Below are 23522 nucleotides of genomic sequence, written 5' to 3' on the forward strand. Positions count from 1 at the left end.
CTGGCCATCGGACCCGTGATCCACTCCTCTTTCCCTACTGGGTCGAGCAGCCACTCTTGTTGGTGTGCGAGCGCCATCCCCACCATATGACAGACTAGTACCGGTGTTCACTGGGAGATGCTCCCCGCTCACTCGGCTCGTTCATCGTTCGGGTTTAAACTTAGGGCTAGCGATACGTAGTCTGCCTTCAGAACATTCCCCATCAAAAAGATCATCAATCCAGTCACAGTTGAACTTGAACTGCTCAAATCCCTTAGGCACATTCACCCAATTTTTCATTGTAGTGTATTAAAATTGAAAAATCTGTTCCCTCTGTGCCCGACGCCGCCTCTGCCACCTGAGCCACTCATGATTGAGGTGGAACAACATTTTGAAATTAAGGACATTTTAGATTTTCATAAATACCGAGGAAAACTCCAGTATTTAGTTATGTGGAAAGATTTTCCTCCCTCTGAAACTGAATGGGTTAAACAAGTTAAAGCAGTCAAACTCCTCAAATGCTTCCATAATCAATATCCTAATAAACCAAAAGAGCTCACTTATCTAACCGTACACCTACCTTGTTTCTCTATCTATCTGTTGTGTCTTTTTGTTTGTTTTACAGGACTAATGTACTTGTCAAGGGGGGGGAGCATGTCAGATCCATCACTTCAGCTTGGTGCCTTGTTGGCATTCTGCCATCAATCGAGGAAGGGAGGTGGGAACAAATGGGCAAAAAAGCTGTATACCTTTATGATGGGAAATTGGGAGGGAGAATTGACAGTTGAGGAAGAACAGAGCATTTTGGAATCTGGTTCGTGCTGGCATTTTTAAGGCTGTTTACCCTGAGGGTGGAATTTCAGACACCCCAAACACCTCAGTGTTTCCCAAAACATCTTGGCAGTGCTAGATTGGTTATACATGGATGGACCATGGGGGGAGAGCTAGGGAGGAGCAAAGAATTAGTTCTATATTGGTGCGTGGGAACTTCAGATTCCACTTGACTCTACTACAATCAGCATCTCTTAATAATAGTGTCTTTTCATGTCAACCAAATGGAGTCAAAAGTTTTACTTCCCTAGGAGATCAGACTGGGGCAGGTCTGACAGATGTTAGACAAGTACTTTGAGCAGTGAATTTGCCTTCTTTCAAATTGCCAAACATGTCACAGATACTACATGGCTACACAACATTTCTGATTTAAAAAAAAACAGGCTACCTTCGAATACAACTCTAGTGAATTTTGTGTGTGTGTGTGTATGTGTGTGTGTGTATGTGTGTGAGGGTGTTTGAAAGGTTGGGCTAACAAGCACAGAGGAGTGCACAGGGGAACAGTTCAGAATAAGTGATAAGTGAGATCTATCCTCCATTAGTGCTACAAGGTGGCCATAACCATAGTACCAAAAAGTAAGCAGTTTAAGTAGGCTAAAGTGCACCCCTTCCTCAAAGGGATAAAAAGAGGCAATAAAACATTCCTTGTCAACCCCCAAGGACCACACATCACGATTGACGCTGCCATTCATTACCTTTCCTCCATGTGAGGCCCAAGAAGAATGGAGACAGGCACAGGGGTTCCCTCTTGGATAGCCTGGAGGATTGCTGGCAGGGGCTGCAGTTTCTCCTGGGTTTGCTTGTAAGTAGAAGAGCAGAAAGGGTCTACATAAAGAACTTGGCCAGACTGATGGTAGAAATTGCTTTCAGTCTGGCTAAAGTCTGATCTATTTTCTATCCGTTGCATTTATACATTTACATCTATTTCTTATACTGTATATTTAAATTCACACATACAAACTTGAGCATAGTTTAAAAAATATGTCATGTCTTGGACAATTTGCCTGCAGAATGGCTTCTCTCCCTCTCTCCCTTGCAAATCTTATTGCAGAGCCCCTCTTCTCACAGTTGATTTCAACAGCAAATGGATCCATTTCCTACTTAGATGAAGAAGAACCATATTTGGCAGTCTACCAGCTGCTATAAAGTGGCTGGAAGACTGTCAATTATTCATTTAAAAAAAATATTTGAAAAAAATCTTAGAGGGCCTAACAGAGTCAGCATCACTGAAGAGGGCAATTGAGGAGAGTTATCCACATCTACCCATTTTCCATTCTTCAAGAACCATATTCAGGTAGGAGAGAAATGGAATTCCTAGAACAGTCCCAAGGCTACGGAGAAGACTTCTTGTAGGGGCTCATTTTCAGTTTATTCTCAGTTTGCGTGACATGGCTGGCTGGCTGGAAAAGGTTAGTTTAGGTCCCAGGGCTGTTGTATGAATCCCCTGTAACCAGGGCTGGATTTAGATGAAAAGAGGCCCTAGGCTATTCCACTTATGAGGCCCTTTCACCTCCCATTTTTAAGTTTGTAAATTACATGAGAGATAATAAAATACATCATTACTGTGATATATATCAATATGTTAAATGAAACATGTTGTGATTGGTACTAACCTTTATAAAAAATGTGGCATGGATAATAAATAAAAAAAAGTCGAGAACACTTATTTGGACATTTATTCTCAGCATCATATATAGTACTTGTAACAATAACTAATCAAACATAACACACAACATTTACAAAGAAACAAAATTCAAATAATGAAAATCTTTGACAACAAAAATAAAATACGCAATAAAAATTATCATATTTTCTATCAAATTAAATTAAATATATTCAATACATTGAAGATTAAACCAAATTAAATTCAGATAAATTTATTTCATAATAATTCGCATTTAAAGTTTAAGTATGAATTATTATGAATTTTAAGTCTTAAACTAAACCAAAAGTGGAACTTTATTCAAACAAAATCCAGATCACAAAAAAGAAAATATCAAATTGTATATCATATTAAATTTTATGTTAATAGTTATTTTATTTAAGAACTGATTCAATCCAAGTATACATTTAAAACGAAATACTAGATTAGAAGAATTTCTCTCTAAACTTTTTCACACAGAATTCTTCTATAAATTCATATAAATTCTATAAGCTCTTTCTCTCCCTCCCTCCCTCCCTCCCTCCCCTTCCTCCTGAAATGCCAGCAAAACCCACCACTTTGCTCCTAAAATGGTCTAGGGCAGCGGTCACCAACCTTTGCAGCTTTTAGTCTTGTGGACTTCAACTCCCAGAGTTCCTCAGCCAGCCTTTAACGTGTCCCGCTTCCCTCCCCAAAGCCCTCGAGGTGGCTGCAGGAGGGGGGGGGGAAGAAAAGAAAAGGCTTTGAAGGGGTGTGTGTGTTTGGCAGCGCTGAAGTGAGCCATGCGATCCTGCCACCTCTGCCTCTTCCTTCTCTCTGCCTCCATAGAAGTCGGAGGGGAAAAAGCAGTTGCTTTGCTGAGCGCTTCTCCGTGTTTCCAGTGAGGGCGGCTGACTTGGGATGAAATGCGGAGAAACGCTCCTTTTTCCTCTCTGACTTCTGTTGGCAGAGAGAGGCAGAGGTGGAGGCAGCAGCGATCACAGCCGGCATTGTTACCCAGCGGGCTCCCTTCACGTGGCTCACTTCAGTGCAGTCAAAAACACACACACACACACACACACACACACACACCTTCGAAGGCTTCAGAAGCCAAGGGTTTTTTTTTTCTTTTCCCCTCCTGCAGCTGCTTGGAGGGCTTTGCGGCATGGAGGACGCCGCCTCCCAAGGTTTGGGGAGAGAAGCGGGGCGCGTTAAAGAAAGCTAAAAGGGAAGCAGGGTGGGGGTGGATGGCAAGCTGGGGACGCCTGGAAGGCAGCCTGGAAGGCAGGCAAGCATGGCAGAGCTTCGGGGAAGGAAGGAAGCTGCTAGCTCTCTTCCCCACAGCCGGGTGGCCCTGCCATGCTTGCCTGCCTTCCCGGTGGTCCCGGGAGCCAAGCCCGCTTCCCTGCCTTCGCAAGCTGGTCTCGGGGACACTGGGAAGGCCACATGGAAGGCAGGGAACCATGGCAGGGCTGCGGGGAAGGGAGTAGGGGAGGCAGGTTGGGATGGTGGGGGCAGAGGGGGGCCAGGGGCAGCTAGGTAGGCCGCGACTCACAGGCTTACCTGGCAGGCACAGTACTTCAGGCAGGCAAGCTGCAAGCGAGGACCCACACAGGATCAGTGAAGAGTGACTGGGTGGAGGGGGCGGGGCGAGCAAGCGTCGGGCGGCTGGGGTGAGCGAGTGGGACCGGTTCGGGGGCATGGCCAGCCAGCAGCAACCCACCACTGCTGCGAGGCCAATAAATTAAAAAAACACCGAACCGTTTGTTAAATTACTGGCTCGCCCCGCCCCGCCCCTGCTATTTATTGGCAAGGGGCGGGGCGAGCCAGCAATTTAAGAACTGGCAGAATCCCACCACTGTGTAGGCCCCTCTTGATCTTGAGGCCCTAGGCTGAAGCCTAGTTAGCCTATAGGAAAATCCGGCCCTGCCTGTAACGTGATGCTGACCTGGTGTATTCCCAATATACTGTTGGGCCTTCTGTTTTCCCTTCCTTTGATCTCATTTGCAATTGCAATTAGTGTATGGAGTAAAGTTCTTGGTGTGCAACATGCAGACAACAAGGGCTCAGACCAATCCCAGAAGACTTTGATTTGAGACAATAGTTGGTGGCTTGAGCCCTAAACTTTAACATCTGTTTCTGTCTTTTTATTTTATAGATTTTATTAACTTTCACTATGAGATAAAAAATACAGAAAAAAACCAAAAGTTAGAGAGCTGTGAAAAAAAGAGAAATGCAAAGAAAGAGAAAAATTGCTAGTGATTTCTGACTTTTCTCAATGCAGTAAAATACAAATAAATTGCAACCTCAACCCTTTGCTTTGCATTTCACAATATTTTAAACAATTTCTATAATAACAAAAATCATCAAAACTTAAAATCAAAGTTTCATTTTTTCAATTTCAAGTAAAAAGTCCACAAAAGTACCTGTTTCTGTGTTGTTTCCACATATGAACAGGTCCAACCATTGTGGATGTGATGCAAAAAAGCTTGTGTGGCCTTTTGCCACTAGAGGGCAGGTTTGTTTATAATAAAAATTCCCTCCCACCCACCCATCCACTCCTACCCCCCCCCCCCCCAAGAGTAGCTGATACCTGTTCCAGAGTGGAGAAGATGCTGCAGAGCAAGGAGTGAAGGATGGACAATTCCAGGGCCAGGTCAATTGAGTCATTATAGGCACTCAATGCTATGGTACTACCAGGGCTTGAAACGCTGCTGAGAAATGATTTCATGGTATGCCAGTTGTGCTCAAGAAACTCATTCATGAAACTCATATAGGCCTCCTTTTCCCCAAACCTATGGGAAATGAAATACCATATCACTGTAATGGAGAGAAGAATGTCTGAACCCTGTAGATCCATCCCTTTTGCCACTGGTACTGTTGCCCAGATGGAGGATTTATAATTCCTCCTGAGACAATCCATTTAATCTTATGAATTGGGGAAGTCAGTGGATTCCTCTGTCCCTCAGGCTGCCAATGCAGTGCAACTGGCTAATATAAAGCTGCTCAGCTCTTGCCTTCTGGTCCAATAATTGCACCATGAGATATTCCCTGCTCTTTCAGCTTGATTCCTGTCTTTTATTGAGCAGATAGTTCCTTACAGCATAGATGCCAATGGAAAATATCCTATATACTTAGGTTTGAGAGCCCAGAGCCAGCCTTAAATACAGAAAGGCTCATAGGCATCTAGATTTTCTGTCATTTTCCAAGGCATTATGATGGTCTTGGAACTGGGCTGAGTTTGGTTCCCAGCCCTGCCATAGAGTCATTGTCTAAACAACTTATCTCTGTGTACTTAATCAGCAAAGTAAGTTTAAACAATAACCCAGTTCAGGGTTTTTGAAGCTGTATTTTGCAGAATTCGGGTTCCATGGAGGTGGGGTGGGGAATTCCATTCAAACGCAGCCAGGGCATCCATAGAACATCTGTCTGATCATAATGAATATAAATCACCAGGACCTGATGGATTACATCCCAGAGTTCTGAAGGAGCTGGCAGATGTCATCTCAGAACCACTGTACCATATCTTTCAAATATCCTGTAGCACTGGGGAACTATCAGAGGACTGGAAAAGAGCTGATGTGGTTCTCATCTTCAAAAAAAAAAAAAAAAGGGGGGGGGGGGAGAAACCAGACCCAAGAAACTACAGACCAATCAGCCTAACATCAATACCTAGAAGGGGAATTTACCAAATTTGTGGATGATACTAAGCTGGCAGGAATAGTCAACACTCTAGATCAGTGACAGCTAACCTTTTTGCCATTGCGTGCCAGGAGGGGTGGAGTGGGGGAGGTTCGTGCATCCATAATTCTCTGCGCCCAGCCCTGCACATCCGTGCACAATCCCCCCTTCCCCCGCCCGCTCCTGGCACGCAATGGCCCGGTAGGACCGTTTTTCTTTCTCACCTGGCTCCAGATCCTCTGTATGCATCTGGGGAGGGCAAAAACAGCCTTTCCCACCCCCTCGGAGGCCCTCTGGAGGCCTCAAAACAGCCCATTTCCTAACACCTGATGGGACAGGAAGTGATATTTTTTGCTGTCCCCAGCCTCCAGAGCCTCTCTAGGACTGGACTGCCAGTTGTCAGAAATGGTATAGGGTCTCCTGCTTGAGCAGGGGATTGAACTAGATGACTTACAAGATTCATTCCAACTCTGTTCTGTTCTGTTCTGTTCTGTTCTGTTCTGTTCTGTACCGTCCCCTCCCCTCCCCTCCCCTCCCCTCCCCTCCCCTCCCCTTCCCTTCCCTTCCATTGGAAACACAGGACTCGTTCTCACTCTCTCTCTCACACACAAATACACACAAACCACAGGCACTATTTTCTGGATGAGGAGTTCTAGGATTTTTTTTTTTAAAAAAAGTTTCTGTGACTGAAAACATTTGAACCCCTCTCCCCGACCTAGTTCCCCATAAGGCCACTATAAGCCTAAGAAGAACACAGCTAGATTAAACAAATATCCCAGCTATTCAGCACATCCTTAATGTTGTCCTGTGCCAACCAGAGGTTGATGGGAAACACCCAAAGCAAGGCACAAATGTAATAGGTCTGTTTTCTACCCTACAATTGTAGATGTAACAGGTGCTGTACGACTGTATAGATTTAAAAGACAGCAGTGAAACTCATGGACAATGGAGACCAATAATGGCTATCTATTTGAATCACCTGGAAGAAAAAATATCATTATGACTGCAATTCCAACTCAGTCATATGGAGCTAGGTACACTTTAGCATACAGTTGTGTAGTTGTGCAAATATTCAGGTAATCAGATTTAGATTACTGTACATTATATCATTATTAACATGTCGGAGACCTCAAAATCCTGATTGCCAATTCATTGAAAGGAGAAAAAAAAATAGAGGAGTATAATTCTTGTAATTATTTTCCCTACATCCCCACTATAGCAATATAGCAATAGCACTTAGACTTATATACCGCTTCATAGTGCTTTTACAGCCGTCTCTAAGCGGTTTACAGAGTGAGCATATTGCCCCCAACAATCTGGGTCCTCATTTTACCCACCTCAGAAGGATGGAAGGCTGAGTCAACCTTGAGCCTGGTGAGATTTGAATTGCTGAACTGCTGAACTTCAGCAATCAGCTGAAGTAGCCTGCAGTACTGCACTCTAACCACTGCGCCACCTCAGCTCTTAAAAGTGTTTTTTTTTTTTTTGTGACATCTTGGACTGATATTAGTTATTAGGTTTTTTTAAAAAAAATACTTTGTTATGTTATGCATTAAGTTAAACAATAATTGTATATTTTGCTTTTGCATAGTTCCATAATTGGAAAGTCTGTTGCCTCCAGCTGCCTTTTCAAAATCTGTTCTGTCTTCTGCACCTTCTGCATGTGCTCACAGAAGCACATAATGTCATTGCTCTGATGATCAATGCTAGAATCATAGAATCAAAAAGCTGGAAGGGACTCGAAGATCTTTTAGTCCAATCCCATGCCCAGGGCAGAAGACATTTTTCCTATCCTGGACAAATGGCTGTCCAATCTTTTTTTGATGCTGTAGTTTGTACCTGAGGTCACGTTTCTAGAATTCTGAACCAGGGACGTGGTTACTTACGTGGTGAAATTTGCCAGGTTCTGAATAACCTTGGCCACCAGGGTGAGGGTGCGGGAGGTGGTGTCATCGGGGTATTTCTGGGTAAGGCCAAAAAGGCTGGGGGACATAATGGCTGGACAAAGGAAGCGTAAGAATAGAGAAGCAGAGACAAGCCGCTGGCCAATGTCCACCTTGCCCCGCAACTGGCATTCCTCCTGCCAGGCTGTGAAGATCTCACTAAGCTCAGCTGGAAAGGAGCTGCAGAGAGAAAGGAGATGACAGGCTGAAAGAAAGCCTAAAGGCATACTGATGACCACTGATCCAGACAGTTGTTACAGCCATGTCTTCTGGCTAAACAACCTTGCCTGGATATATTGAACTTTGTTTCAGAGTATACTTGGGTCTGGATGGAGTGATCAACCACAACAATTTGCCTATAGCCAGCCCAGGGACTTTGCTCAAAAACATCTGAGGATCTCACTTGTAGCCAATTCAACTTATTACTGCAAAGTCATTTTCGTATACTCTCACGTGAAGGTGAGCTGCTTACATTAAGATAAGGGTAAATTGCAAATGTATACTCATTATACTTAACTTTATATGCTAAACCTATTCTAGCAGAACAGCCATTTTTCTATTCATTTGGGCCTATAGGCTGTGTGCTAGATGAGCCACCAAAGGTCCTGTCAGCTTTGGAAGCCATATTAGCCCTAGAAGCTTCCACGCTGCCACTTTCTCCTGTGTGGGAAAGTAGGAGGGGGGATTTAGTAGAGAGAATGTATTTAGACAAAATAGCATTCTTCCTTTTGGTCAAGGTCAGGATAATCCTGCATCTGGAGAAGGAGTGGTTGGTGTGATGTCTCGAGATGGGACGGATGCTGTTTGGGGCATGTGATCGACTGATGAGTGAGGGGATGGTTTTGGCGGTTTTGATTTACTGAGGGAAAACCCGGAACTCTCAGATTTGGGTTTTCCCAGATGTGCCAGTATACCTACTTCAATAAATGGTACTTTGAGAAAATGCTTGCTTCTGAGTCTTTAATTGGAGTTGGAGTTTTCTGGAATGCTGACAGGTCCTAGATCAGGCCCTTTTGGTTCAGCCATTTGGGAAATCAGCAATCTAGAAATTCCTCTACAAAGCAGATCTGGCTTCCCCTCAGTGATGGCAAGAGAGAAAACTCCCTGGCCACCCTGGTTGATACTCAAGTACGCACTTGCTGGACATAGCAATCCTTAGGAAGACTTCTTCGCAGAGTTGCTGCAGATGGTTACGATTGTCAGCCAGGTCACGGGGAGGGCATTTGCTTGGGTCCACTTCACAGCAATCCTCCAAAAAGTTTGGCTGGGTTATAATATCACCTGTGAGACATTCCCCCATAGGTTACTGTTAGGTGACTGGGATGGCATAGATGCTTGCAGAGCCACTGTTCTGGGCCATAACCCACAATGGTATTTCTAACTTAGTTTCTTGCCTCCAATTAGAAACACTGACAGACTTTTTGATGAGCCTATCATTGCTTATTAAAGACATAATGATAGTCATATTCTAGCAATGCTAATGATGAATTTAGCTAGTTTTCAGGGTCCCTTTGAACTGTACAGAACCAAAGCAGTGGGAGACAGTTACTATCAGACATAGATTTCTCTTACCATGTTGACTCACAATTCACCTTATTACTATGTAATGATTATAGGCATTACCCCTCAGTGCATTTTTGTTAGTATTATAAAGCAGAGTTTCTAAGTTAACTTACTTAATGTGGCCAGCAGGTATGGGCTTCCCACCAGCTTCATGTATTCATCAATGGCCTTGGTGGCTAGTGTGTTTTCACGAAAGATCAAAGCTTCCCGGTCATCAAAACGGTCCAGCTCAGCTACGCCTAAGTCAATGAGAAAATCCTGCAATGAAGATGGGAAGGGAATCAATATAATAAATCCCATTCTGTTTTGCGTTCACATTTAAAACCCACTTTCATCCAAGCTCAGGATGTTAGGGAAAGGGTAAAATGATACCAGGTTTTTCTCCTGTGGACCTGAGAGCCACCTTGGCAGCTAAAAGAATAATCCTACTTCACCAGGTGATCTAGCAATAAAACAGCCCATGAGGGAAAAATCAGCATGACAGCATGAAGAAAATAATCATGATGAATCTAGATATCAGGTTGTTTCTCAGGATCTTAATACCAGTCTGCCTATTAGTAAAATAAATGATACCTTGGCTTTGCCTGTGCTTTGCAAGACTCGCACTAGGACACTCATCAGCTCTTCCTTGTCTCTGGCACTGAGGCTGGACTCCAATGAAGCACATAACTCCCGATAATGGAAAGTGAGATATTCAGCAAATTCTTTGTACTGTACAATGGGCAACACTTTGAAATTGCAGTATCGTCCTCGGAGTCGAAGGGTGGGCATGTTTGGCTTCTCTTTGCCCAGTGGGTACCATCTCTCCAAAGGCTGGTGCATAGCAGCCAACTCCTTTAGGGGAACAGACATACTGACAATGGGGCTTTCCTTTGGCCACAGCCCTTCTTCTTCCTGTACCAGGCAGACCTGTAGTTCCACAGCTGGTGGAAGAGTCTTGAGGTCAAAGTGCTCGCCCCAGAAGAGAGTTCCTATGGGGCTGGCTTGCTTGGCTGTTGTGCGGGCATACAGGACCCCATCCAATTGGATTTCACAGTGGTAGTGCTTCCTGGGAGACAAGTCTCGGGCTTCATATACCCAAAGACTTAACCTATGTTCCATCCGTTGGCAGTTGTCCTGGAAAATGGATGCATGAGACAATATTAAGAGGTGGGATTGGATGCAAAACAAGACGTGCTACAACTTGCATAATGTGGCACCTTTATTGATGTGTTGGACTGCAATTCCTATGAAAGCCACACTTCTTCTATAAGTACTGAAGACAACTGTTGTCAAGTGCAAGAAATTAGGAGTCCAGGCAGTTCAAATGAATATATATAAGCTTATTGAATACTAAAGCTCTCCAAGAATCTGAACTACTAACGGTCAAAATAAATTGGTGGTAGATCAGAGTCAATGGAATTCAAGATGCGATGGACTTTAACTCTCTTATGGGCATGAAGGGACTCGAGACTGATGATGTGTTTGACTCTCCCTTGAGCTCAACCAGCTACAACTATGTGGTAATACACAAAACTTTTAGATATGAAGGTGAAGTCACAAAGAGAAGGCAAGAAACAAACAGGATTAGGTCCAAGCAGATGAAAAATTAAGGATTTGCTTAATTGTGGGAGTAGTGGGTAGATCAGTAGTGGGTTTCAATTTCGTTCGCTACCGGTTTGCTTGTGGACGCGTGCGCACACATGCGTGATGCTTTTGTGCATGTGCAGAGACATCCGGGCGGGTGGGCGGAGCCTCCTGCAGCTGCTGCTACCAGTTCACCCTATCTGGGGTGAATCAGTAGCAACTCATCACTGGGGTAGACACACAAGTGGGAGAGGCTGGAGGGGCCTGTCAGTGCTTACAAGCACTGCCAGCTCTTTATGACTTCTTGGTCATAAAGACTAGAATTTCTGCTTTAGATGAAAGACTGAGACAAGAACAGAAACCATGGCAGAAGACAAGTAAGGAATATTTTTATAAGGAAAAGATACAGTGAGAAAGAAGGTGGTGTGGGTGAAAGGAGTTTCCTATGGAAAAGTATGTTCATTTTACGAACAGTACAAGTCAAAACTACTTTACCATACTGGGCTGGACAGCTTGACGCAAGTTCTCCATCCAATGGGTTCTCTCAGCAGCAGATGAACAGTTAAAGCAGTAGCGTTTCCCAGCCCTCAGGATCTAAGAGAGGAGAACTCTAGTTAAGACATGCCCTGGGCCAGGCTGGTCTCTTTTATCATTCAGGGGGTAACAGTCCCTTTGTCAGGATTAACAAAGTGAGGGAGCAGTAAGCAGCTGAAATACTGCTTACTGAATGATTCATGACCGCATGATTCATGATTGCCAAAAGAGCAGGGGTTCATATTTATCTTGAGATACCAGACTGAGCTGGTTTGCCATGACTATCAGAGAGCAGAGAACACTTATGTTTATGCAGCTTAGGCAGCAAGATGTTTTGGGCTGCAGCTGCCCTGTGACAAAGGGTATACTGTACAAGTTAAGCCTTTTATAGGCTTTTATAGATCCTGGCAGCCAAGAACTTCCTGAAGTTCTTCATTTAGCCAGAACAACTTTATGGATGAATGGAGTATTAACAGCAGATTAAGTTTCAATCTGAAGGTAGGTGAATTTCCAGAAGCACTTGCAGAATGTAGAAATATTTCATTACTGAATCAAGTGATGAAATAATATGTAATTATTCTATACCTCAAAGCAGTGCTGCTCTCCCACAAGGCTGCTATGAAGTGGTCGGATCAAGACATCTTTTTCATTGCTCAGGTCCAGGGTGAGAGCTGGGCCAGGCAAGGCCTCCCTGTAGGAAGCAACAGAAAGGCCAGGACAGAATAAGAAATAGAATGTGTCCATGAACTCCAGGGCATTTGCAAAGATCAATCATTATCTGGACCTGGACCTGTTGCTATTCAGAAATTATTTTCAGATCATCAGTTAACTGCCAAAGCCATTGTAGGCCTGCTCTTCCTGCTAGGATTAGACTAGAACTGAGTGAGACACCAGAAGAGGAGGAGTCCTGTCCAAAGACTCAAAAGATTCAACTATAGTCAACCTCCAACCTTCTCAAACCATATCTTGGAAAAGAGGCTTTGCTTCAGAATTCAGGGAGTCAGTGACTCATCTTGTAGACCTGACAAGATCATTTTTAGAAGCAGAGGTGTAGGCATACTTGAGCAAAGGCCAAAGATCACACTTTGAACCCAGAAGTCTATTTGGGATGAGGAAATGGGAAATGTATTCCAGAACAAGGCCCTGATGATAAGTCACAAATGAAGCAAACTGTGAAAATGATTGATTGGGCTCAAGCCAGAGCTGAAGTAACAGATAAACTTGCTGTACTCCATGTGTTCATCTTTTTAACAGTGCACCTGCTTTTCTGGACTCCCCTACGAGACAGTTCCTGAGTAAGTGGAGACATTTAACTAACTTCTTAGAACTAAGCAGGTTTGGCCCAAGTTAGAAATGACTTGGAAGACCATCTGGAATGTGAGAGCTATTATCTAGACTGGAAAGTTGAAAAAACATCCTGGAGGATTGGATGGTGAAGTGCTTCCGTAATGCTGCTCCAAAAACTGCACGGATGGAGTCAGCTTGATTCAAAGGCATCTTTACCTTTACCAGCTAGTTCTTCAGCCTTTTCATCTAGCTGAAATTTGGGCCAAATGTCAGGTAGGGATGAGAAACGCAGGCAAAAAAATCACGATAAAACGAGTTATACAATGTGTCCAGTCAATTAAATATGCTTTAGAAACCATGAGTTACTGCAGGATAATTTTTTTAAAAAAAAATTCAACCATTCAGGAATAGAGACAGCAGGAGTACCTGCAATTTATCAGTCTTTGAGAGGTAACACTGATTCTCAATGTTTCTCAATCATATTTTGAATCTTCCTAACAATCTTCTGACAGCAGCATTTTTATTATGTCTGGATAGTGCTCAGTTTGTTTGCTAGATATGAGAAGCCCTTTGTTCCACTGCTGGAATATTAGGAGTTCTGGGGACAGCTATGACTGCTACTGCCACATGCTGCCTTAAGGCAGCAGTAAATTAGTAATAATAAAAGAGTAAACATAGCATTCTTTCATGGATAAACTATCAGGAAGACACTGATCTAGCAACCTTTTATATGCCATAATAGTTACAGTACTTTATAAAGATGCTTTCAGTCTTAAAATTTTATTTTCTCTTGCACAATTCTCCAATATTTTTCTGTTATAAAACATTCAGATCTTTTGTTTTGGGTTGGACTATCAGTCTCCCCCATTTCACATGAACCCCTGCCCCCCACCAAGTATGGCCCATCTAGAAAGCACTGAATTGGGGAAATCTGGATTTAATGAATGGAAGCTCAGACAATAGACAAATAACATTCTGGGGCCATATCTCAAACTCATTGTCAGGATACCAGCTGAAACATAAAAAATAGGATGACGCTATCACACCTAAACCAATATGTTCAGTAAAACAAAGTGAATCAAGAAAGAGGCGCACAAGATAAGGCACAAGATGAGAATTCCTGTTGGAGCCTACCTATTGTCATTCACAACAGATTCACCTGAGGAATCAGTGTTAGGATGGACCCGTCCCTTCCGATCTCTGAACCGTCTCCAAAGCATCCCCTGGAAATAGGATGAGAAAAAGGAATAATTATGAGGATTTTCCTACCCTTGAAGTAAAGGAGCATAGCTGAAAGAAAGCTAGAATTTTTTTGGCCCAGTGTTCTTCCAGCCTTTCACAAGCCAATCCAGGCAATGTCTCTCACAGCAGAGAGCAAGAATAAATGGGCTATGCCTTAGCAAAATACTTGTGGAGCAGTTAAGACCAATTGATCCAAGCCACATATCATATCCAAAGACAGCACCTCCCAAATGAATGTCCCTCAAGGCCTCAAATGTTGATTTTTGACTTTAATGTGGGAAATTTGGAAATAATGCAGCTAGACACAAATGACTGAGCAATTGGTGGAGGAGAGATGAAGCAGAAGGGTACAATGATCTGCGTTGACTGAGGGAGGACAAGAATAATGTAGCAAGCTGCTATAACTGTGAAGTAATATTCCTAGAACAGGATTTTTATTCCAGATTCTGGAACACCTGGGGAACACTAAACTAGGGAAAGCAGGACCACAGAGAAACCCTGAGAAGCTAGAAGCTAAGAGAGTGTCTTTACTTGACTTTCTTGCCCTGCCTACCCCTCTCCCCCATGTCTCTTGTACCTTCACATTGCCAAGCTGTGTGCCCGAAGAAGCATCCTGGAAAGCCTTTTTCTCAGGAGCATGTCCTCCTATGAAAAACTCTGCTGGAACAAAGTAAGTTAAATAGAAGTCAAACACAGTGAAACAGCTGGGGGACGAAGGAGTTATAGAATCAAAGCATTGGAAGGAACTTTTGAAGCTTTTCTAATCCTGCTTAATTCTGGTATCATCTCAGAGAAGTTTTCTAAGCTTTTCTTGAAAACTTCATTGATAAAACACCTATAACTACAGGAAAGAGGCCTTTTCTTAATAGCTCTCATACTCAGGAAATTCTTCCTTATTTCAGATTTGAACTTCCCTCTTTAAAGGTTCTACCCATTGCCCTTTTTCTATCTTGGGTATTACAGAGAATAAATCCACATCTTATTTCTTGTAATAGTTCTTATATTATTGGAAGACTGCTGTCATGTCTTCCCTTAGCCTTCTCTTTCTTAGGCTGAAGAGTTCTTATAACCATTCTTCATAGGATTTAACTTCAAAGTCTTTGTCACTCTTCTCTGCATTCTTTCCAATTCCTCAGTATCCTTCTTGTACTGTAGAAATTCAAACTGGCCATAGTATTCCAGATATGCTATGCCCAGTACAGCACAGGGCAAAACTATCACATCCCATGATCCTAACAGTATATAAGAATGCAGTGGTTCTTTTCATAGCTGCAATACATTGCTATCTTGTGCTTAATCTGTGGTCTATTAGGGTACTCAAATCCTTCATGTAAGTACAACTGTTGAGGCAGATACAACCTGTTTTGCTACCCAAATGCAAAGACTTAATATTCTTGCCACTGAACTTCAATTACCAAAAGGCAAAAAGATATGATGCTGGAAGATGAGCCCCTCAGGTCAGAAGGTGTCCAATATGCTACTGGGGAAGAGCAGAGGGCTAGTACTAGTAGTGCCAGAAAGAGTGAAGTGACTGGGCCAAAGCCAAAAAGACACTCAGCTGTGGAAGCGGTAAGAGGCGCGCCGGCTGGGAAGCGGTCATGCTCCCTTGGAAGAAGTGGCTGGAGAGGGTTGCACCAACCTTTGCCAGCATGAATGGCCATGCTGGATGCTGGATGCTGCTTGAAGCTTGAGGCTGGTGGGAGGAGGAGGAGCAGTGGTGGCAGACTGTTCGTGCTGGCAAAGTTTGGTGCATGGCTGGGTGAGCGGAAGAAGGCGAAGCCAGTAGAAGTGGCTGCTGAGTGCAGGGTGTGCGTGTGTGTCCTTGGGACATGGAGAAGCCAGTTGGGTTTGGATTGCGGGATGGGGGGGTGCTGAAAAGTTAACCCTCGACTCTCTGCAGATCCCCCCTACCCACCTACCAGCGCCTGGATACGGTTGCTGAAAGTATAGGCGCTTGTAAATTAATGTCTGGCTGCAGTGTGGGTTCAGTTCATGTCTGAAACCACTGAAGAGAGATCGTTGGCTCAGCTGGCGGTGCAGCGGCAATGTGGTGCGTGTGGCTTTCTTGGGTTTGGGCTTGGTCTTGATCTTTGAACATTTACATACAGAGCACTCTAGATAGTTTTTACAGCTCTTTATTTTTAAACCGTTTAAACACTCAAGCATTTTTTGGATAACTGGGAAATTGGCGTGACCTAGCTTCCGGTGTAGTAAGTGGGCACAATCATCGTGCATGGGCTTGCCAATGCACAATTTCCCTTTGTGTGTTGCCTCATGCATTTGTTTACTCCCTGTATTGTCCTCTGCCTTATCCCCCTCTATTTCCTCGTTGTCATCTACTTCATCTTCGATGCTTTCTGTGTGTATGTTTTGGCATGACTGTGGTTCCCTTTCGGGTTGGAGGTATGTTAGCCCTCCCTCGATAATTATCTTACCTATGTCCTTATTGTCCCTAGTCATGTAGGCTCTTCCCCCTTCAAAAGTGGTTTTGATGCCTGTGTCCTTGCTCAGCCTGAGGGTCGCTAGTATGTTGCGTGGTATTCCGGGTACGAGTAATACCCCCTCTAATTTCCCTACTCCGTTTATGTAGGTGTTGCCCCTGCCCGTTACTAGGACCCTGTCCTGGTTTGCTACCTTTATGTAGTAATTCTCTTTTGTGAATGCTGTAAGTATTTCCCTATTGTTAGTCGTGTGATTGGTAGCCCCTGAATCTATAAGCCATGCATCTCTCAATTGGGTGTGTGTGTTTTCCTGGTCTCCAAGTCCATACATAGAACCTGTCTGGCTTTCCCTCTTCTGTCCCTCGGGTTGGGGGAGTCTCTACGCCTATACCTGTTGTCAGATGGGTGTCTGTCAGGGAAGCCTGGCCTCCGTCCTTGCCTTTCCCTATCCTTGGGGCAGTCCCTCTTATAGTGGTTCCTAGAACCACAAGTGTAGCACTCTGGAGTGTTGTGTTCCCTGACCTGAAAGTCGACCCTTTTGGTTGTCCTGCCTTCCCTGCGACTTGTGTAACGGTCTCTCCTTAGGCTGTCCTCCACTATTAATTTATTTGTGAGTGTCTCTAGTGTGAGGTGCTCTAGACTGAGGCTATCCAGTTGCGTTATGAACCCGTCCCAGCTAGAGTCAAGTGAATTAATTATAATACTTTTCATGCTCTCATCTGATATTGCCCTCCCCTCTCTGTATGAGCTCTAATCTAGTAACGTTTAGGTTCAGTATGTGTTCCCCCATTGGTGTGCCAGCCTTGTGTCTAGCAGAATAAAATTCCCTAGAGATCTTGGTTGTTGTGGCTACACTCCTGCTGTAAAATAGGTTGTGTATTTTTTGTAATATTTCTGGTACTGTTAGGTGGTGGTTAAGGCTAGGAGAAATACTTGTGATAAATATATAAAAAGCCCTATGGTGTAGGTAGTCCACCTCAAAGGTCCAGGGTTTTCTAGGGGGGGTCACTGATTAAAAATAACATATCCTCTCTTAGAAAAATAATTTGGAGCTGCTGATTCCAATCAAAAAGATTTGTCCCATCTGGTTTAAGTTTCTGGAAGTCAGCAGGCAATGTCACAGCACTATGTGTGGAGTTACTCACGTTCTGTCGCTGTCCATGGTTCTTTATGTGAGGGAACTCACAATATGGCACAGGGACGCTTGGTATTGCTCTGTATAGACTTGTATCTATGTTCCTTTCTTCTCTTATTGTAGGCGGCTCCTGTGCATGCTCTGGGATCATTCTCATCCAGCAGTCGCTGTAGAAGGTGCTTGTGTTCATGGCTCCTGGTAGAAGGCCCCAAACTGCAGGATGGCTCCATGGCTCAGCCCTGGGCAGTCTCAGTCGGTCGTGGTCCTGCCAGAAGGTCCGCTGGGTCGCTGGGTCATCCATCAGGTGCATCGTGGTGGTCGTCGGCCTCATGAAGCTCGGTCGGGCGTCTGGATGACTCGGCCCGGTGCGGAAGGCTTGAATCAGGTCCAGGTTGCAGCTCTCGCGGCTGGTGGTCCTGGGTGGCTCGGAGTAGGCCTTCGGATCGGTAAGTGGTGGGCGATTCCCCAGGGATCGGAGGGGTACCCCGGACGTAGCCTATAGGGGTCCCCGGTGGGTGGCGGTGGACGTTGTGCCCAGTTTGCGAGGGCGACGTGGTCTGGGTAGGTCTCCTCTGGGGCCCTTAGGTTGCCGGTTGTTCTTTCAGGGCCCACGGGTGTCCTTTGGTGCGGGCCCGGCAACTTGATTTTGTCGCCAAAGGCCGCGGTCAGCACCCGCATGGCCTTGTCAATTTCTAGCTTGGTAGGCAAGCTAGCTGGTTCCTCTCCCCACCACTTTTGATTGATCGTGGGGTTCTCTTTGGTGGCTCGAGGGTAGGCCTCGGTTCCCGCCAGAAAATTCAAATCTTGAGCCCCCATTGGTCGTTGGTCGGCCATCTTGGGTGATGTCATTTTCCAAGATGGCCGCCATGGGGAAAATGTCTTTTTGTCCCCTGTTTCTTCAGCGGGAAAATGTTTTGGGGGTTTTGTTTGCCTACCGTGTCCTCTTCTCCGTGGTCGGGTCCGGTCTCTTCCTCCCTCGTCGCTGCTCCACAGTCCTCGATCAGGGCCCGGAGTTTCGCGGTGAGTTTTGGGTTGTTTGGTGCCGCCTCGATGAGGTCTAGCAACTTGGATTTCAAATCGCTTTCCTCTTTTTCTTCGATTGCATCGTCGTCGTCTCTCTCGTATCTTGCTGGGGTGCTAGGGGTGGAGCTCTGCTCGTTCTCGTCTGCCATCTCCTTCTGCAAGGCCTCTGCAGTGGATGCTTGTGCTGCCATGCTCTTCAGGTATGCTCGGGTGTTCGGTCTCCTCTCCTTTTCAGTCAGTTTGGAGATTCCTTGCATACCTTGTTTCGATTGGGTTATAAACCATCCTCTGCTACCATATTTGTTACAGGTTTCCAAGGATCTAACCCAATGATTCCAACACGAGGTAAGCTTGATTCAAGGTATCTTTATTTATATCATGTTTCTATTACAGGTAATCGTCTGGAATGAACCTGGGACCCCTGGACTGTACCTTTTATACCTGGGAGGCGGAGCTAAGGTAAGGAGGGGTCAAGGGAAGGGTCCGGTAGGTAGATGTTAACCCCTGCTATGCCATAGACAAGGCGTGTTAGGCATTTATATCTAACAGGCAAACATGGTGGAGGTCGGGCAAGGGGCCCAACCGCCACCCAACCCCCACAATGCCGGAGAAGGACCAGAAGGGCGGCTGGAGTTTCTCCTTTTCCATGTCCTGAAATCTTTTGAGACTAAACTAAAACTGATACCTGAAGAATCTGAATCTGAATCTCTCTCTCTCTCCCCTCTCCCTCCCTCCCTCCCTCCCTTCCTCCCTCCCTTACCCCCTCCACCCCCCTTTCTCTTTTCCTTCCAAAAAATCGATTCGGCAAATAAGCCCCAGTCCTGATCTCTCCTGAGTAGCCTTCAGACATGAACGCATGTTAATTTACAGGCACCTCTACTTTCAGCAACCCTATCCAGGTACTGGGGGGGGGAATCTGCAGAGAGTCGAGGGTTACAGGTGACAGGCCCAACCACAGGCAGTGTAGTGGTGAGTGTCGGGTGGGGGTGCCACGCCAAGCCAGGGAACGGTGGTTCCCATGGGGAAGGAGCCCAGGCAAGCTGTGCATTCAGAGCTCACTGGCTGCTGCCAAAGCCCCACCAGCCACACTGCTCAGACTGCAGCTCCCAGTAGGGAGGAGCCCAGGCAAGACGAGGAGCTGATTGTGGCTCAGATCATGAGCTTCTCGTTGCAATATTTAGATATAATTGAAGAAAGTAGGGAAAAGCACTAGGCCACTCAGATATGAACTAAATCATATCCCTCATGAATATACAGTAGAGGTGACAAATACAGTAGATTTAAAGAATTAGATCTGATAGACAGAGTGTCTGAAGAACTATGGACGGAGGTTCATAACATTGTACAAGAGGTAGCAACTAAAACCATCCCAAAGAAAAAGAAAGGCAAGAAAGCAAAATGGTTGTCTGAGGAAGCTTTGCAAATAGCTGAGGAAAGAAGGGACACAAAAGGCAAGGGAGAAAGAGAAAGATACACCCAGTTGAATACAGAATTCCAGAGAATAGCTAGAAGAGATAAAAATGCATTCTTAAATGAACAGTGCAAAGAAATAGAAGAAAACAATAGAAGGACCAGACATCTCTTCAAGAAAATTGGAGATATGAAGGGAACATTTCATGCAAAGATGGACATGATAAAGGACCAAAATGGCAGGGACCTAACAGAGGCAGAAGAGATTAAGAAGAGGTGGCAAAATTACACAGAAGAACTATACAAGAGGGAGCTTAACATCCCTGATAACCTCAATGGGGTAGCCATTGACCTCAAGCCAGACATCTTGGAATGTGAAGTCAAATGGGCCTTAAGAAGTCTGAGCAACAACAAAGTTAGTGGAGGTGACAGTATTTCAGCTGAGCTATTCAAAATCTTAAAAGACGCTGCAGTAAAAGTGCTACACTCAATTTGCCAGCAAATTTGGAAAACTCAACAGTGGCCACAGGATTGGAAAAGGTCCGTTTACATTCCAATTCCAAAGAAAGGCAATGCCAAAGAATGTTCAAACTATTGCACCATTGCACTCATTTCACATGCTAGTAAGGTTATGCTTAAAATCCTATAAGCTAGGCTCCAGCAGTATGTGGATTGAGAACTACCAGAAGTACAGGCAGGATTTCAAAGAGGCAGAGGAACTAGAGATCAAATTGCCAACATACGCCTGGATCATGGAGAAAGCTAGGGAGTTCCAGAAAAACATCTACTTCTGCTTCATTGACTATGCTAAAGCATTTGATTGTGTGGATCACAACAAATTGTGGCAAGTTCTTAAAGAGATGGGAGTACCAGACCATCTTATTTGTCTCTTGAGAAACCTATATGGGGGTCAAAAGCAACAGTGAGAACTGGACACGGAACCATTGTTTGGTTCAAAATTGGGAAAGGAGTCCGGCAAGGCTGCATACTGTCACCCTGCCTATTTAACTTATATGCAGAGCACATCATGAGAAAAGCGGGGCTAGATGAACCAAAAGCTGGAATTAAGATTACCAGGAGAAATATCAACAACTTCAGATATGCAGATGATACCACTTTAATGGCAGAAAGTGAAGGGGAACTAAAGAGCCTCTTGATGCGGGTCAAGAAGGAGAGTGCAAAACGTGGCTTGAAACTCAACATTAAGAAAACTAAGATCATGGCATCTCGCCCTCTCAATTCCTGGCAAATAGATGGGGAAGAAATGAAGGTAGTGCCAGATTTTATTTTCCTGGGCTCCAAGATCACCACAGATGGGGACTGCAGCCAAGAAATTTAAAGATGTTTGCTCCTGGGGAGGAAAGCTATGGCAAATCTAGACAGCATACTAAAAAGCAGAGACAACATCCTGCCAACAAAAGTGCGTATAGTCAAGGCTATGATTTTCCCAGTTGCAATGTATGGCTATGAAAGTTGGGCCATAAGAAAGGCTGAGCGCCAAAGAATTGAGGCCTTTGAACTATGGTGCTGGAGAAGACTCCTGCGAGTCCCTTGGACTGCAAGGCGATCAAACCGGTCAGTCCTAGAGGAGATCAACCCTGACTGCTCTTTAGAAGGCAAGATCCTGAAGATGAAACTCAAATACTTTGGCCATCTAATGAGAAGGAAGGACTTACTGGAGTCCTTCCTTCTCATTAGAGAAAAATGGGATGACAGAGAATAGGGTGGCTGGATGGAGTCACTGAAGCAGTAGGTGTGAGCTTAAATGGACTCCAGAGGATGGTAGAGGACAGGAAGGCCTGGAGGAACATTGTCCATGGGGTCGCAATGGGTCAAACACAACTTTACAACTAACAACAACAACAGCAAATTTAAGCTCCATGAAACCCAAACTTAAGCACCTTAGGAGTAAGTATCCCATCAAACCCCATAGTGTTGGCTTCAATGCTACTGGGTGAGTGGTGAGAGATGTAAGAGAGGGATGGTCAAATATCAGGGTTTCTTACTTTCTAAAAGTTCAACCCAAGGGAATATCAATCTCTCAATCCTCTAAAACAGGGGTGTCAAACTCGCGGCCTGCGGACTGGATGCATCACGTGCTGGCCACGCCTACACCTGCTTTAGTGAAGGGGAAAAAGTTGTGATACATCACGTGACACCCCCATGACGACGCACGTTTGACACCCTGCTCTAGAAGATATGGAAATCCCCATGCATTAAACTCTTTTGCAATTTCTCGCCTCTTTGGGTTTTAACTGGTGCAAGTTCCTAACATCCAAGCCTTGAATGGAAATTTTGGCTTTTGCCATCCCAACCACAAGAAACCCCTGTCTGAAGAACCAGTAAACTATTTACATATGATGATCTACCAGAAGACCAATGGGTCTATCTCCTGGTAATATCTCAAAAGAAAGGGAAAAATGAGGCATTTACTAAGGGTCTAAAATGGCTAGCTGTGTAGATTAAAGTGCTAATCCCAGTTAAATGTCTGGTCATTCTTGCAGACAAGACAAAATGACAAGAGCATCACAGTGCCAAGCAGTCCTGCTGCTCACTATTCAACTCCAAGGAAACAGTTAATATGCTTAAGAAATACTTGATATCAATAATAGAGTGAATGAGAGAGAACAAGTTGAAATTAACACTCACTATTCTCCTTATCTGGTCGGAATATTGAGTTATTCTCTGAAACAGAACTGCTGGTTCGTTTCTGCTTTTCAAGCAGATTCTAAAACAGAAAAGAGAACTCTGTAGGTAGATTCACTATTTTGATATATTATTTTATCATACTGATTTGCATATAGGTGTAATAGATCAACTGATGATGCTATGTCTATTGTTGTCTATACTGTATTGAATCATTTGGAACAACAGGGAACATATGTAAGATTGTTATTTATGGATTATAGCTCTGCCTTTCACATCATTCTACCCAACAGGTTGTTTCTTAAAATGTCCAATTTGGGTATAAATCAGAGGATTTGTTTGTGGATAAAGGATTTTCTGACAGATAGGCCACAGTCAGTAAGGATGGGATCTCACCATTCTTATTCTCTGATACTAAACACAGGAGCCCCCCAGCTTTGTGTGCTAAGCCCCTTCCTTTATTCCTTGTATACACATGACTGCACCCCATTGTATAAACACCAACGCAATTAGTAAATTTGCGGATGACATGACAGTGGTGGGGCTCATTAATAAGAACAATGAGTCTGCTTATAGAAAGGAAGTACAAGGGCTGACATTGTGGTGTAAAGAAAATAACC

General features: G+C 44.4%; 1 protein-coding gene across 1 annotated transcript in view; it reads right to left on the reverse strand.

Annotated features, from left to right (window-relative positions):
- LOC139310976 (RAS protein activator like-3-like) overlaps positions 1 to 23522 on the reverse strand; it is an 83301-nt gene that overhangs the window by 16957 nt on the left and 42822 nt on the right. Inside the window, exons 4-14 of the mRNA XM_070935278.1 lie at positions 22906 to 22984; positions 14825 to 14907; positions 14140 to 14228; positions 12304 to 12409; positions 11680 to 11778; positions 10192 to 10734; positions 9732 to 9876; positions 9192 to 9336; positions 7999 to 8235; positions 5025 to 5226; positions 1506 to 1609 (exon numbers count right to left, since the gene is read on the reverse strand). Coding sequence (XP_070791379.1) covers positions 1506 to 1609; positions 5025 to 5226; positions 7999 to 8235; positions 9192 to 9336; positions 9732 to 9876; positions 10192 to 10734; positions 11680 to 11778; positions 12304 to 12409; positions 14140 to 14228; positions 14825 to 14907; positions 22906 to 22984 — 1832 coding nt within the window. The remainder of the gene's footprint in view (positions 1 to 1505; positions 1610 to 5024; positions 5227 to 7998; positions 8236 to 9191; positions 9337 to 9731; positions 9877 to 10191; positions 10735 to 11679; positions 11779 to 12303; positions 12410 to 14139; positions 14229 to 14824; positions 14908 to 22905; positions 22985 to 23522) is intronic.

Source organism: Pituophis catenifer, unplaced genomic scaffold (assembly GCF_029215685.1).
Source record: "Pituophis catenifer annectens isolate HBS135680 unplaced genomic scaffold, rPitCat1.0.hap2 SCAF_2, whole genome shotgun sequence".
Lineage (NCBI taxonomy): Eukaryota > Metazoa > Chordata > Lepidosauria > Squamata > Colubridae > Pituophis > Pituophis catenifer.